This window comes from Sparus aurata, chromosome 2 (assembly GCF_900880675.1).
Source record: "Sparus aurata chromosome 2, fSpaAur1.1, whole genome shotgun sequence".
NCBI classification, from domain to species: Eukaryota; Metazoa; Chordata; class Actinopteri; order Spariformes; family Sparidae; genus Sparus; species Sparus aurata.
In genome coordinates, this window is record NC_044188.1 from 24,839,468 (window position 1) to 24,854,533 (window position 15,066).

The window sequence follows — 15,066 nt, forward strand, 5'->3', positions numbered from 1 at the left end:
TAGAAACATTGCTTAAAGTTTTGGTTTGATGAAAGGCTGTCTACCAATTTAACATACACGTGAAGAGAAATAGTCCTGTGCTATCAAAGATAACATTTTGTCTATGTGTTTTAAAGAAGGTACATGAGTTCATGAAGGCTACATTAAACCTTTAAGACATATTCCAGTTTCGCCTCAGAACAGAGGTAATTAAGCAGGGGTATCACAAAAAATTGTTTTGCATATCAAAGATAAGGCACGGCTCTGGCATCGAGATTGTGAGGGCTGGAGGATATTCTCTATCAGAACTAGATTGTACAATGCGCTGTTGGACCACATCGGAAAGTGTTATCGTTGTTATGTATGACTACAAAAGAAGGCGGAGTAAAAAAAGCCAGCGAACATGGGTTGCTGAATTGTTTAAAAATGGGGATGATGGAGAACATCTTTACTTGGTGTTGAACTCGCTTGTACACAGGAAATGTTAGAGAAATAGTTGTGTCAAGGAATAAAGTCGGTGTGAATGTCAGATCCTCAGTTTCAGAAAGACACAGAAACGGTCGGACACAGCCTCCTCTAATCCAACATTGAAAAGCTCCGAGTGGAACCTTTTCAACCACCCAATGAGTTTACTGGCCCCTTCAGGAGTGGTCCATGTCCACAGCCTCACAACACAACGCCCTCCACATTACAGGTGAGCACCTCGTTGTGTTGGACCTGACCCAGCTGCCGGTGGAACTGTCCCTGTTTCTGGGTCCTCCAGCAGTGAATGCTTTCTCTCAGTGTTATACTCTTTATACTGGGCAAGTGGGTCAACATGTTATTTGGCAAGGACACCACACCGGAGCCAGACAAGTTCAGCTCTTGCAGTGAGTCCAGTCCGCTGAAGACCGCAGGGCTCAGATTCTTGAGCTTGGGGTTGTTTGAGAGATCCAGAACTTGCAGGCTCTGCAGGCCCTTGAAGCTGTGTGGCTCGATTTCCTGAAGCTCAGGGAGGCCACTGATGTATAAATAAACCAGATCTTTCAGCTGAGCGAAAGCCCCCTCCTTGATGCGGGTGATGGGGTTACTGTCTAGATTGACGTACCTCAGTGGAAGACCTCCGAGCTTCGGTACGCTCAACAGCCGATTTGCTGACAGATTTAAGCTTTGAATGTGTAGTACTCTTCCATGCAAAGTCATGGAGATGGACACAAGCTTGTTATGTGACAGATCCACGTTGAGGGGTTCGCCATTGACTTTAGAAGTGAACACGTCCATGTCAAACTCTTGGAAGCTGTTGTGGCTGAGGTCAACCTCAGCCAAAGGGAGGCCGGAGAAACAGCCTGGGGAGAGGCTCTCCAGGTGGTTTTGGCTGAGATCCAGAGTCTCCAGATAACGCAGCTTGGACAAAGCATTGGGGCTTATCTGAAAATGTGAAGGTAAGGGTGAGCAGAACAAAAAGAAAGATAAGTTCAGAGATACAGGTCGAAGATACAGTGAAATAATAACATACTGTGAGAGTTGACATATATATCTTCATATAAAATCTGATGTTCTTTAAAAAAAAACATTTTTGAGTATTTCTGTGTATAAAAAAAACCCCAGATCACTTTCAAATACGTTTAACGACTCCTGTACAATACACACATTCATTGAAATAAAATGAGCTGTGCTCTAATGTCATTTAAATAAAATAAAAAGACATATCGTCAGAAACGCATCACCAACAAAGCCACTGTTTAGGGAAAGGGGAAAGGACCATGTTTTCATGTTTATCTTGCAGATGTTAAAAGTTAAAATAGAATGTAATGTAATTTATGTAATATAAAAAAACTTTTCATTACATCAATCACATATGGGAAGGATATTTTTTTGATCTACTCCAAGACCTTTTAATGCTACTGCACCAGTAATGACCCTGTGGAGTCTCTGTGTAATTGACCCCTTAAAATGCTAAAACATAGCATACAAAGTCAGCGGTCGAAAAGCAACATTAGCATTGATCTGGCATTGTGTTTCTCGACCCCTAATAAACACATGTCCGATATACTTTCTCTCATTAACTCAGTTGTGTCCAAATATATCACTCTGTAACACCAAAAGTTCATAGTCTCATCATAGACAAAAAAAAGTCCATCAACCACTGACCTTTGTTATATGGTTGCTGCTAAGGTCCAAGCTAACCAGGGTAGTGTAGCCCGGACCAGCTAACATGGTGTCACTGAGCGGGCCCATGGTGATGGAGGACAGGTCTAGGTGAGAAGTGTCCAGCGGGATGGGGATGGGCATGGCGGTGCTGGGTCCCAGCCCTCGGCAGTCCACCCTAGTCAGGCTGAAGCTGTCGAACAGGCCAAAGCTTTCCACCTCACAGCGGCAACCGGGGTGGCAGTTCTTGACGGCGCTGGACTGGACAGAGGCCAGCAGTGACAGGCTGAGCCACAGGAGGAGTGCCATTCTAGCCTGGAGAGAGAGAGAGCAATATTTACATTTAAATCTTTTTCACCTGCCACTCTCACTGTGGTAAGAGTAAAAAACATATGTTATCATGTTCAAAACAGCTTTCAGCTTTTACTTTCTGTCACCAGATAAGATCAGTACATTTAGTCCAAACTAATTAAAAAGACCACCTTGTTTGTGTTAGATACTGGAGGAGCTGTCCCTGCCCCGATGTGCCCTTCAAGGTATTTATTGAGCTCTGTGAGAAGAATTTAAGCTTTTATTTTTGCAACTTGAGTAGCCCCAATTTCCCCTCCTTCTTGGCTTCCCAACGGGTGTGACCTAATTTATTTTGATCAAAGAGTTCACTTGCACCATCTTCGTTTACTCTGTATGCATGATTGTAAGACGGAAAATTGGAGTGGCTCATCTCTGTTAGCCTGTTAGAAAATGAGATGTGCCCACTTTTCAGAGCACCTTCTCGTTGCATTCAGACAAAATAAAACTAATTCAGACAACTTCTCCTTCTGAAAAATTATACTTTCATATGGTCTAAAACCAAAGTAAAGGAAGATTCAACCCCCACACCCCCACCCCCCAAAAAAAGGAAACACAGCAAGCACAATTAAATTATGTAACAATAACTTTACAGTATGAATTACAAACTCCTAAAGAAGAGAATAAAATATTATACAAAATGTAAATGAAAATGTAAAAAATCCACACTAAAGATTAGAGTTAAGCAAAAGTTTGGTTAAAAACCAGAGAAGAACATGTCATACCTTTCTTTCAACTGTTTCTGCAGCTGTTGCTGTCCCTCTATGTGTGTCAGTCTGTGTGTAAATGAATGGTGCTCACCGGGTTCAACTTGAGCAACATGCACAGTACACACGCGCACGCAAACACTTAAATAAGTAAGAAAATTGGACAGAGGTGAAGAGTTGTGCAACAGGTGCACATGAACAGTCACAGTCAAGTGGCCCGGGCATGACACAGCAGAGCGTGTGTTTGAGATACCGTCCAGGGTTTTACAGCATTATGTTCACTTAAATAGAGCCTCAAAGCTCAAAACTGTATGCAGAATTGTACTTGTTGTTTTTTTTTTTTTTGGTATTCTTGAAGGTGTTTCTTTGTATCATAAAGTAGTTTCTGAGCACACTATCTTTCAAAATTCAGCTCAAATTTTTGAATAAGAAAATCCAAACTTTCAGAGAAATGCAGGGTATGTTCCTGCTAAAATCAGTCGAATTGAAAGCTCTGTAATCCTCGGGACCGACGTGTGTTTTAAATTCAGACAGACTTTTTAGAGAATGCAGTAGCGATGTGCTAAGTGACTCAGGTTATGGCTGTAATCAGGCATATCATGCAGTAGGGGTTAACTCATTCATCTAGGCTTATGTAACAGGATGAGGTTGCAAGCCTGCATAGTACTTGTGGGTCAACATATGCAGGCTGATTACAGTGGCTCAAAGTCTGCTAAGACTCAGCTGTGTTTCTTTAGTTTTGACCCATGAACTCACTTATTGGCTGCTTTTCATACTGAGAATGTCTGTTTCTATGACATAATCACCTGACTCGTTTTAGTGTAGGGCGTTTGTGACATCAAAAGTACATGGGTCATGTATGTCTTACTCTTTGAGGTGAGAGTTCAGTCACTGTTATCTTATTCTGTATAAAGAATCAAACTTTAAATGGTGCAAACCAGATTAAACTTATCAAAAGTTGATTAGATGAACCATCCGTCTGTCACCTTCTGTCGCGAGCTAACTTCTACAAACCACACCAACAGTAGGGGAGTGCTTCCACCAGTGGAGCCCCTTGGTAAAATAAAGAAATGATTTTAATGGTAAGGTTACAATCAAGTTGAGCATAGGGTGAGGGTTCAGGGTTAGGCAATTAGTTGAGATGGTTTAAGATGGGGGGGCGAGGGAATGCATTATGTCAATTAGGGTCCGTGTGTGTGTTTTGAGAGTAGGCTAGAGTCTGTTAGCTGTGTAGGTGTTGACCAAACAGGAATGGGCAAGTTCCCCTTCTTACCAGTTAAGCTGAGGATACAAATCTTTCACCCGCTGAACAAAATTTAACCAGATGTTTTCTGCCTGAGCTCTTGAGGAGCTAAATAATATTCAACCCATGGAATGAATCACTCACAAAAGACAGAGAGGAATCTCAATGAATGACCTGATGAATGGATTATCCATATCTCGAAGACATTGGTAGTACGATATGGAGGACCAAACCTGACATAAGTATAAATAAATAAATAAATAAATAAATCCATAAATGCATAAATAAATACATGAATAAATGCATAAATGCATAAATAAATACATAAATAAATAAATAAATGCTGAAATAAATTTATAAATAAATAAATGCATAAATAAATACATGCATAAATAAATGAATACATAAATAAATGCTGAAATAAATGTATAAATAAATAAATAAAAGTATAAATAAAAGAATAAATGCTTTTTATTTATTTATACATTTCTGTTCACCTACATTTATTTATTTCTGTATTTCTGTTCACCTACATTTATTTATTTCTGTATTTCTGTATTTCTCTTCACCTACATATATTTATTTCTGTATTTCTGTGTCCATATGTAAATGAGGAGGTAGGAGGTCCTAACCTCAGTCAAGAGCATGATTGGTTACAGGAGTGTGCTCGATGAGGGTCCACTACTTCTGCCTTACTAGCAGCGCTGATTCCTGTACACTGTACAGGAATGTTGCTGGCTACCAGCAAGCCCGCTCAGCTAACTGTTAGCTGCAGTTGTTGACATTTGTTCATGTAGCTCTGGTTTAGTTATGAATTTGACTGGCGTTCATTTTAACTTGCGAAGGTCCCAGGTGTGCTGGTGGTGTGGTTTGAGAATCCCGTCTGGAGAGAGAGGTCCTCAGCCATGTCCGCTAACCAGGAAAAACGTTCTGCTCATCGCTCCAAGTCATGTATATGTGTATTCTAGACGAGCACAAATCGTCCAAAAGTGCATGTTGTCGGTCTCATATCTTTGTCGTGAATGTCTGTACTCTCAAATAACTCATGGGTGGAACAGGCTGAGGCATTTGTTCGCGCCGAGTGGCTCGAGAGCGGAGTGGAGATCCCTTTTAGCTCTTATGTTAGCTGCTCGCTGTAGCGCAGCGTCCAGGCTACCTTGTGACACCGGTTACCATCGGGTATTTTTCATTCCACACTGTTCAAATGGTCGCTTAAAGCCATCGTTCCGAGCCGCATACATCGTTATTAAGCTGAAGCTAAGTCGGTGTGAAAAGTGTACACTGTCATACAGCCTGCTGGTCAAACAGTCTGCAGAGTACGTTGACATCCAGCCCGAGCTCAGTGTGAGGTCAATCAGCTGTGGCAAATCGTGAGACGTCCAGTTCAACCTGTGATACAAACACCAGTAGCGACAATGGTTCATAGGAAAGCCCAGACATGTATCTCACTCTCGGTGGTAACATGTGTCAATAGTTAACCTGGACGCTACGCTCTTAGCGCTACAGCGAGCAGCTAAAAGCTAACTAGCAGCTAACTGCTAACAGCGGTGTCCACGCCGCTCTCGAGCCGTTCGGCGTGAACAAATGCTTAATACTGTTCCACACATGAGTTGTTTAAGAGTACAGAGATTCACGACAAAGATATGAGACCGACAACATGCACTTTTGGACGATTTGTGCTCTGTAGCGCTCGTCTAGCAGTGGTTTGCAAGTCGCAGCCCCGGCTTCTCCGTGTGGATAGAAGTGTTCAAGCCACGTCAAAACGAATACACGTATACATGACTTTGAGCGATGAGCAGAATGTTTTTCCTGGTTAGCGGACATGGCTCTCCAGACAGGATTCTCAAACCACACCACCAGCACAGATGGGACCCTCGCAAGTTAAAATGAACGCCAGTTAACCTGTCACACTGGTCGAGGCCATTAAGCTAACTGGAGCTGTTTACAACGTTACAGAGAGCGAGGCTTGAGATCAGGAACCGTTTGCTTTTGTCTGGCTCTCCGATTTGACCAATCATGCTCTTGACTGAGGTTAGGACCTCCTACCTCCTCATTTACATATGGACACAGAAATACAGAAATAAATATATGTAGGTGAACAGAAATACAGAAATAAATAAATGTAGGTGAACAGAAATACAGAAATAAATAAATGTAGGTGAACATAAATGTATAAATAAATAAATGTAGGTGAACAGAAATGTATAAATAAATAAAAAGCATTTATTCTTTTATTTATACTTTTATTTATTTATTTATACATTTATTTCAGCATTTATTTATTTATTCATTTATTTATGCATGTATTTATTTATGCATTTATTTATTTATACATTTATTTCAGCATTTATTTATTTATTTCTGTATTTATTTATGCATTTATGCATTTATTTATTTATTTATACTTATGTCAGGTTTGGTCCTCCATAGTACGAGACCAGATTTCACACACACGTGTTTTGGATATTAACTCCACACTTTGAGGTTTTATAGTGGCTGCTAATCTTGTATTTTTCTGTGTATATATCACATCATTGGCTGATTTAATAATGATAAAAAGGTCTTTCTCTGCCCTCTCTGCAATTCTACGTTTTGTTTGACCTCAAGCAAGCTGCAGGCCTCAAAAGAGATCAGCCTTGGTGGGAAACCACAAAGAAGCCACATGCAGACTAAACATGGGAAACTGCCAGTAAAACCAAGTGGTCATACGTTTTTCTACCGCACCGCCCATCAGCAGCAGCTCGTCATCTACGTGTGGTTTTGCACCCACATTCGTTCGTCCCTCCTTCTTTTCCATCGTCCTCTGCTCCATCTGTTACTTCAGCGCGGATTGTGAACTTTCTGCGCCAGCTGTTCCTCTCAACCTCCTGCCAATAAATCTCAGCTAACAGCAAACTGCTGTTGCCGCTGCCTTCAAATCAGAAACAGTCTAACTACTGCAATTACCCAAAGGCAACAGCCATTTGGACTGCGAACCCCCTGAGTGGACAATTGGCAAAGACCTGTGAAGTCACGCCCCAACACCTTCTCACTTTCAGAGTCCTCTTCACACCTTCTTATCCTGGGAAAGAAGCACAACAACCCCTGCTGTCCTCTGAGGATTATCAGCCATTAGTTGTTTAGTATTTATTTACCCTCCTACAGCTACGGTACACTCTTCATCGCACAGTTTTAGCTAAACTACAACTTAGTCCCATGCAGACTTTTGCTAAACTTTTATTGTGATAATCCTATTACCGTTATCATCATTATCGTGACATCATTGTGAATGCAATAATTAAATGTGTCAAAAGCAAATATCAAGCACATTTTTTATTGCCCACAAGCAATGTACTTATCTTAAGTCAAGTAACAGACTGTTTTTCCCCAGCTGACTTTTTCTGTATCAAAATGCAAAACAACTGAGAAACTGTGCATTTAAAGCAGAAGTCAAACTGATGATCTACATTGGTTATCCCATTTAAAACATTCATTTGCATCTATGTCACATGTCATCGAGCCCTCAATTTGTTCAGCATCCTCTGCTCTTCTTCTGATGTATCCTTCATGTCATTGAGACTGCTCGCTCCCAATTTAATCTTCCAGTTGAAGGCTGAAAACTGTGTAATTAGAAGATGGATGCCACGCTAATCCTTTTAGGCCAAATTAATGCATGACACTGAGGACAAGGCAGTGAGCTTAAATTAAACTGATGGTACTTAAGTGTTTTAAAACAATTAGGCACCAATGGGATGCCTACAATGATGGTGAGTAAATCAATTCAAGAGAAAGGAGACTGATCAAATTCATCAAAGTACGTTTCAATGAAGCCGGGAGAGACAGTCATTCAGAAAAAGTGATGAAAGATTCACCGGAGGTGTGGTTAACTGCATGGTCTGTTTATAACGACCGCTTTTGTCAAGAGACAGTCTGATGTAATAGTTTAACTTCCCCGTAGGCCGATCTCTGGCTAAAAGACGATGAACTTTAATCCTTTAATTTTGTGTACGCAAGACAGACTCCTGACTTTTTTTCCTAAGTTGATTTCAGCCAATAACAACATGGTTGTATCATCTGACACAACAAACTGCCAAAGTTGATCTCAATAGTCTAACTTAAGAGAGAAGAAGCAGCAAAACCCTTCAGCCTTCTTCTTGTATTATAAAAGTAGTGATGTAGGCTTCCAGTACTGCAGTTCTGACGTACTTTACTTCAGTGTTTTCATTGTGAAAACCTTACACATCTTCTCCACTACCTTCCAGAGAGAAATTATGTTATTTTACTCCACATCCTACGTTTATCTGACAGCTTCAGTTGCCAGTGTGTATTGTTGATAAGATTTTACCTGAAAACAAGCTACGATCTGTTTATAAGACAAGATGCATTGTTAGATTATATTACCCAACAGTATAAAGTCGCTACCAGCAGCTGCACTTCAGTTAGCTACATCATGGAAACCCTGCTAAATCACTAGAGCTCGAAGTGACCACAGAAAAATAAAAAACTCTTGACATTATCAGCTGATATGATCCCTCAAAAACCGTTTGTCAAACATTTGTGACAAAGATTCGTACTGGACACGGGATATTTTTACACTTTAACTATAAACATCATTGTTTAAAATGACATCAGTGCACTGAAACAGTGCATGTTAAAGGTCTTGAGGAGACTGATAACTGTTATTCTGAATCAATCCAGGTCTGCAGTTGTAATTAAAATCTTAAGTGTCAAAACTTTAAAGTATCCAGCGATGGAAAATAACAAAGTGCAATTTCCTCAAGTACTGTACTTAAGTACAATTTTGGTGCACTTTTCTTGATTTCTTCCATTTTCTGCCACTCTATACTTACTCTCCACTACACTTATGTGATAACCTAAGTGACCAGCGCAGCACATTTATAAGTAGCACATTATAAATTCATTAGGCTATCATTTCTATCAGCAAATGGATGGAGAAAAAAAAACTACTAAACACTGATGATAGAAAAGACGCGGAACATCAGCCCAGATAGGCTCATGATCAGCCTAGCCCTAACTGAGCATTTAATAATCATAATGTACACAAATCATCATTTTCCGCATTATAATCTCCAAAAGGGAGGAGGTTGTGTGGACAGCATTTATGCCGATACCAATATATTTGTGATTGGCCAATATCGGCCAGGCGACAAATTGGTCGGGCTCAATTCAACAGTGATTTGTCAGTAAAAGTAATCTGATTATTGAAAATATAATGTTACAACACAGACAGAATCATTAAAAAGGAGGCTCCTTTTACTTTTACACATAAACATTGTTACTCATTGCACTATTGCTACTTTTACATCAGTGACAGCCTTCTTCCACCTCTCTTTCTGTTATACGGCCAGCAGCAAACCCTTATTATGCTCTAATTTGTCTCCTTTTTTCCCCACCTTCTGTATCATTCACAAGTCTGACCGACTGAATTAGTCACTGCCCTCGCTGCACTACCACAGTGAGCCACTGCCCTGTCCCGGGAAGTTACCACAGGAGGCGGGTATACAGTCCCTGCACGGGCACCTCTGCAGATCAGATTTCCTGCAGCCGTACGTGGCAAACCGAGGAGCGGCGGGGACGCTGCCGCAGCCTTTTTCGGGCGAAATTGAACAAAACAGCGCTGACATGTTTATCTCCGAGCACCGTTATTAATACCCTCGATGTCAACCCCGCCCCTCTCGGCTTGTCAATCACAGCTCCACATGTCACCTCTCTGCGCGCATCAGTCGCGGGAGTTTAAGGAGTTTACGCTCCCCGTAAAGTTTGTGCGTGCGTCCCAACGTGTTGCGGTAACGACACGCTCGCGCCCGGTCAGCTCTCTCGGAACACCAGGGGCGGTTTCTTGAACGCGGAGGAGAAACGTGAAACCTGATCCTGACCACGGAGGTCCGCTGGTCCGCGGCGTGTGTCCGAAACTCCGCCGCAGGGAGACGAAGACCGAACACACGCTTTTCTGACCAACACGGGAGGAACACGGTGAAGACCCCGTCCCACTTTTTGTGACTTTTTTTTTCTCTTGCTTCCCCTGTGTGCAAAGAGTAACTTACTTTGGTACCGTTCATCCAGACAGTCCGCTCTTCGGCCGTTTTTTTTTTTTTTTTTTCACTTCACCGCTCCCATTTTCCAGACCCCCGCAGCGCTCCCGTGTCCCGCTGGTTCGCGTGTCCTCGGGTCCACATGAGCTCCGCGGCTCCCTCCGTGCTGTCTGTCCCGCCGCAAGAAACTGTCAGGAGCTGGAGACACTGGGACACACTCGTCTCTTCCCATCCCACAAAGTCCTCCGCCTCGCTTCTACCGCTGTCAAGCACGGCCGCTCACAAAATAAGAGCACTTCCGGTCCGTACTTTCCAAAGTAAAACACCTTAAAGTGCAACTTACTTTTTTTCTTTCTTTTTTTTTTACTTCTGGTTTCATTCGTTTATCTCGCAAAGGCTAGCTGAATTAAGCCCATTAAATGTTGTAACCCTGTTCATAGTTAGTAGGTTTGTTCTTTCATTGTGTTGCCATGGTGCTTTTAATGTCAGTTTTTTTTTTTATTCATTATTTTACCCAATTAGCTAAGCTAAAACTCAACAAGGTAAGCTACACCGTAAGTTTCACATGATCCCTTGAAGAAAATAACCTATTTACCAATAAGATTATAGATATGATTAAAAACCAGCAAACACATAGTCTGACTTTTGTCATAATGTCTGGTGTTTACACAAATACATGTTTTTTTATTATTTAGTACGAGCTTGTCTATTCTTTTTTATGGACTGTATGATTTGCTGATAGGGTGAAACAATATGAAGTGTGGTACAGTGATATTTCTTAACTGTGTATAGGGATCTATTTGAGGACTGTCGCACTGACTGCTGAAATGAGAAGATGCCTTCATTATTTTTTATGTGAGCTACACCTGCAATTATGTTCTTCTTATTTTTTTTTATTTATTGTATCTATTTTTCATGTACCGTTAAAATAGCCTTCTTGTTTTCAATCTGTTTTTTGTTTGTTTGTTTGTTTGTTCGTTTTTGCGTAATGCCCAATCAGTATTCCTGCTCGAAATTGTAATTCACTAAATTGTTCACCCCCGACAAATCTCACGCTTTTATTTTTGAAGGCCCACACGTGTAGCTTCCGGTCTCCGTCTGCCGTCTCAGGTAGTGTGGACTCTGTTTGTCAGTGCGCCCTCGAGTGGAGACGCCGCAAACGAAACCACATGCAAAGAAGCTGAAAACATTGTTGCGCAACAAGGCGGCGGATTGTTTCATTTGGCCTGCAGTTCACATTTTGATGAAGCTGATTAAATAAAGTGAACAGGAAACCCACACTTTTCCTGTTTCTGCCTACGCAGCATATTTGGCTTGTGAAAAGAAAGCAACCATTAGTGTGGTAAACAACATATGTGCAAAGAAGGATCCTGCATGTTTATGTACAGTAACCATAAGAAATGTTAATATCTTTACAATATGAGGAGCAATGAATGAATTTCAGTCTATAGACAGGAATAGAACAGCTTATTACAAGGCAACTTGCGTGTGCATTGTTAAAGAACATAGAAAATATGTGGAGACATACTTCCTGTTAGATGAGAAACTGTAATAAGTTCCCTCAAAGGAGGCCCAGAAACACTCAGGTCAAGTGTGATGAATTATGATGAACATCTGTTGCTGCTCACACAATGCTGCGGGGCCTCCGCTCGTCATCTGCTCCCTCAGTCATTGTTTTCCTCCTGAGAACATGACAGCATCACTGCACAGCACAGCACAGCACACACCCATACAAACTGCACTCGCACTCTCAACAATACACACACTGCTTCAGTCTAAAACGAAAGAAAAAAAAAAGGAACAAAAGACTGATGGCTGTGTCCTCTCAAGTCATGGGTAACTGTCGCGCAGTAGGTTGCGGTGGAAAGAGGAACCTAACCTAAACCGACAAGTAGATACTTGTATACACACATGTCTCTTGCTCGTTGTGGTGTCTGGGGATCTTCAAGGGTGTAAAGATAAGATAAGGGCAGAGGCAGACAGACATCAGGATGCAGGGTCGGTCTGAAAAAAGAACAACAACAAAAAACCCCTCAGAATCTGTGATAAATGATCATGAATATCTTACATAGAGCAGACACTGCGATCACCAGATAGTGGATGTTTGTGGTTGTTGTCCACAAGTTTCACACGTTTTCAAACGCAGTCTCACATGAAATACTCATGTAACGCTGTTGGACTCAAGTTTAAAAGCAAATGATCAAAATTGTTACAGCAGAGTCAAAGATAGCTCCTTTTTTTTTATTTCATGCATTCTTCCTCCTTTCAAAACCTGGCATGCACATTAACCACAATGCAACTTAACTATCTAGTGGCAACATTGGAGGAAGCTCAGACTGCATGCAGCTTCCTCTGGAGTAGTATACGCGCTGTATACTACTTTTTTTTCTTTTTACATATGCAGTAGTACTCGCCAAGACAAGTAAACACACATTAATGCATAAAATCTTTGGCATTACTCTTTAAAAAATACAATAAAAAGGATTCCCAATACAGAGTGTTGTCATGGAAATGATCCCTATTTAATCTAAATTGAAAGAAGCAGTTATTCAGGTTGTTTAAGAATCCAAAGAGGTGAATCTCAAGATGCTACATAGGGTCTATTCGATTTTCTTCCAGTGCAAAGTACAGCAAGTGTCACTGCAGACTCGTCCACTAGATGGCGCCAGAGCTAAAAACATCCTCTAATAAACTGTCTGCAGCTGCACAGCAAAGGCTTATAAAGCAATCCAGAGAAAGCAACTCACTTTTAAACATATAAATGCATTCATTGGAAAAAAAAAACAAAAAAACAGGAAATTCAAACAAGGGGTCAGTGCAGGTGCCACATTAAAATAGTCAATAGCATTCTATCGTTCTGTATTGATTCATGGCTGTGGCCACCAAGTTTGTGCATCTTATTCTGGGCAGCTCTTCAGAAACCTTGATTTAAATAAGTTTTAAGTTAGTCCTGAGATTTGTATTGATTCTGCATGAATAGAGCTGAACGTTATGTCCCAAAAGAGACTATAATGTTATTAAGAGTCTGTCTGAGCCAAAAGCATTTTCACTCACATTGTTGCTCAAACGTGCCCTGATACAACCCTACTCTCCCTAATTAAGAAAAAGTTATTTAATTCATAGAGTGAATTAATTAAAATTAAAGGATGGCCCATTGCAGGATAAGTTCACAAAAGAAAATGAAAATCCAGATTTTATCTCCTCACTCAATGTCGGGGGAGGTTTTGTAGTCCACAAAACATTTCCGGAGCCTCACAACAACTAAACACGACTTCCTAAACAACTGAAGTGGATGGGGACTTGTTTAAGATCGTAAAAAGCCATCTAGAAAAAATCATAAAATGGCTTCAGCTCACCTTGAGTAATAGAAGTCTTCAGAAGTCCTGAGATCCCAAATTGATTTGAAAAGATATATTTACACCATTGATGTGTGGTCAAGCTTGTGCGACCACATCAGACAGGGTGCACTTTTAGCCTACAGTGATGATTTTGTCTAAAGAGACATGAATTTGGAATATTCAGGCTTCCGGAGATTTGGATTACACCAGCCAAGCCGTGTGGAGCCATTATAGTTCATTTCTCAGTGTTTTCTTTACATTTAAATCCCTCTCTGCTGTTGTTAAGGAGGTTGCTGCTGCCATGCTGTTTTGCTGCGAAGCTCCAAAAACTGTTATGTGGACTACAGAACTTCACCTGACTTTTATTCGACATGGTGTTCAGTAGATTATGACGTAATAATCAGTTTTGATTTTTGGATGACCTCTTCCTTTTAGGGGCCTTGACGTTACATGTCAGGTGTGATTGACTTTCAGATACAATTCAAAATATTAACACACAGCAATTTTATTCCCAGGTGTCTTTATCTACCTGTCACCAGTGTGTTTTTTTCCACACCATCTCCTCATTTGTTGGACCTGTTAATCGTTTATCTCCTTCTTGCCCACGCAGCAATTCAGATATTTCTCTCAGTTCTACACAGAGATGTGACTCGGCTTGTTCGATTCATCTCGAGTCGCTGAATTTACCTCCCTGTTGCACCTTTCTAATCATTATGTATTTTGTTTTGCATAGCTTTTTATTCCACAGCACTACTTTTTAACGTTGTTTTTTTTTTTTTTTTTTTTGCTTGTGTGGGACAAGCCGTCCGAGCGTCATCAGACGTGCTGCGTTCACTGCTCGCTGGGTGGACGCAGTGCATAGCGCTGAGTCGTCTCTTCTGTCCTCTATTCCTGGATGCGGGACAGCGTTGTCAAGGTGGTATGTTTAAGAGGCTCATCAGCTTACGTGGGATATGGGTCAACAAAGGTGGAATCACTTTCCAGCTCCATGTGCACACAATGCAGCGTTGTGTTCCTGCTGCATCAATGTAATGTTTCTGTACAGACTCACTGCCTTTTGTGCCCAGCAGTCAGAATTGAACTTGTCCTCCAGAGACACACACAGTGTATGTCTGTCTGTCTGTCTGTCTGTCTGGTGTTGGTTGAAGCATTCACCTTGGTTACCTGAAGCCTTGGTTGTTTGTCACCTGAAACCAAACATGATGATCCGTCTTTGTGCAGCTTATTTCCCTTCCTAATTTTTCTAACAGCCAGTAAGGATGTAACATTACTTGTTCAGGCTGAAATTGATA

At 41.1% G+C, this 15,066-nt stretch overlaps 1 protein-coding gene across 2 annotated transcripts; it reads right to left on the reverse strand.

Annotated features, from left to right (window-relative positions):
- Positions 1-383: 383 nt before the first annotated feature.
- tsku (tsukushi small leucine rich proteoglycan homolog (Xenopus laevis)) lies at positions 384-10,720 on the reverse strand. Of its 2 annotated transcripts, none has more exons than XM_030407467.1 (3): positions 10,449-10,720; positions 2,110-2,421; positions 384-1,386 (listed from the first exon to the last, which is right to left on the reverse strand). In XM_030407467.1, the coding sequence occupies exons 1-3, from the start codon at positions 10,461-10,463 to the stop codon at positions 646-648; spliced, it is 1,068 nt and encodes a 355-aa protein (XP_030263327.1). In that variant the 5' UTR covers positions 10,464-10,720; the 3' UTR covers positions 384-645. The 2 variants fall into 2 exon arrangements, with proteins under 2 accessions (XP_030263327.1, XP_030263335.1); XM_030407475.1 differs by lacking the exon at positions 10,449-10,720 and adding an exon at positions 3,180-4,121.
- Between the last annotated feature and the right edge of the window lie 4,346 nt (positions 10,721-15,066).

Coding starts and splice junctions, on each gene's coding strand:
- tsku (XM_030407467.1), bottom strand. Junction 1,387..2,109: donor GCAGCAACCATATAACAAAG/GTCAGTGGTTGA, acceptor TCACATTTTCAG/ATAAGCCCCAATGCTTTGTC.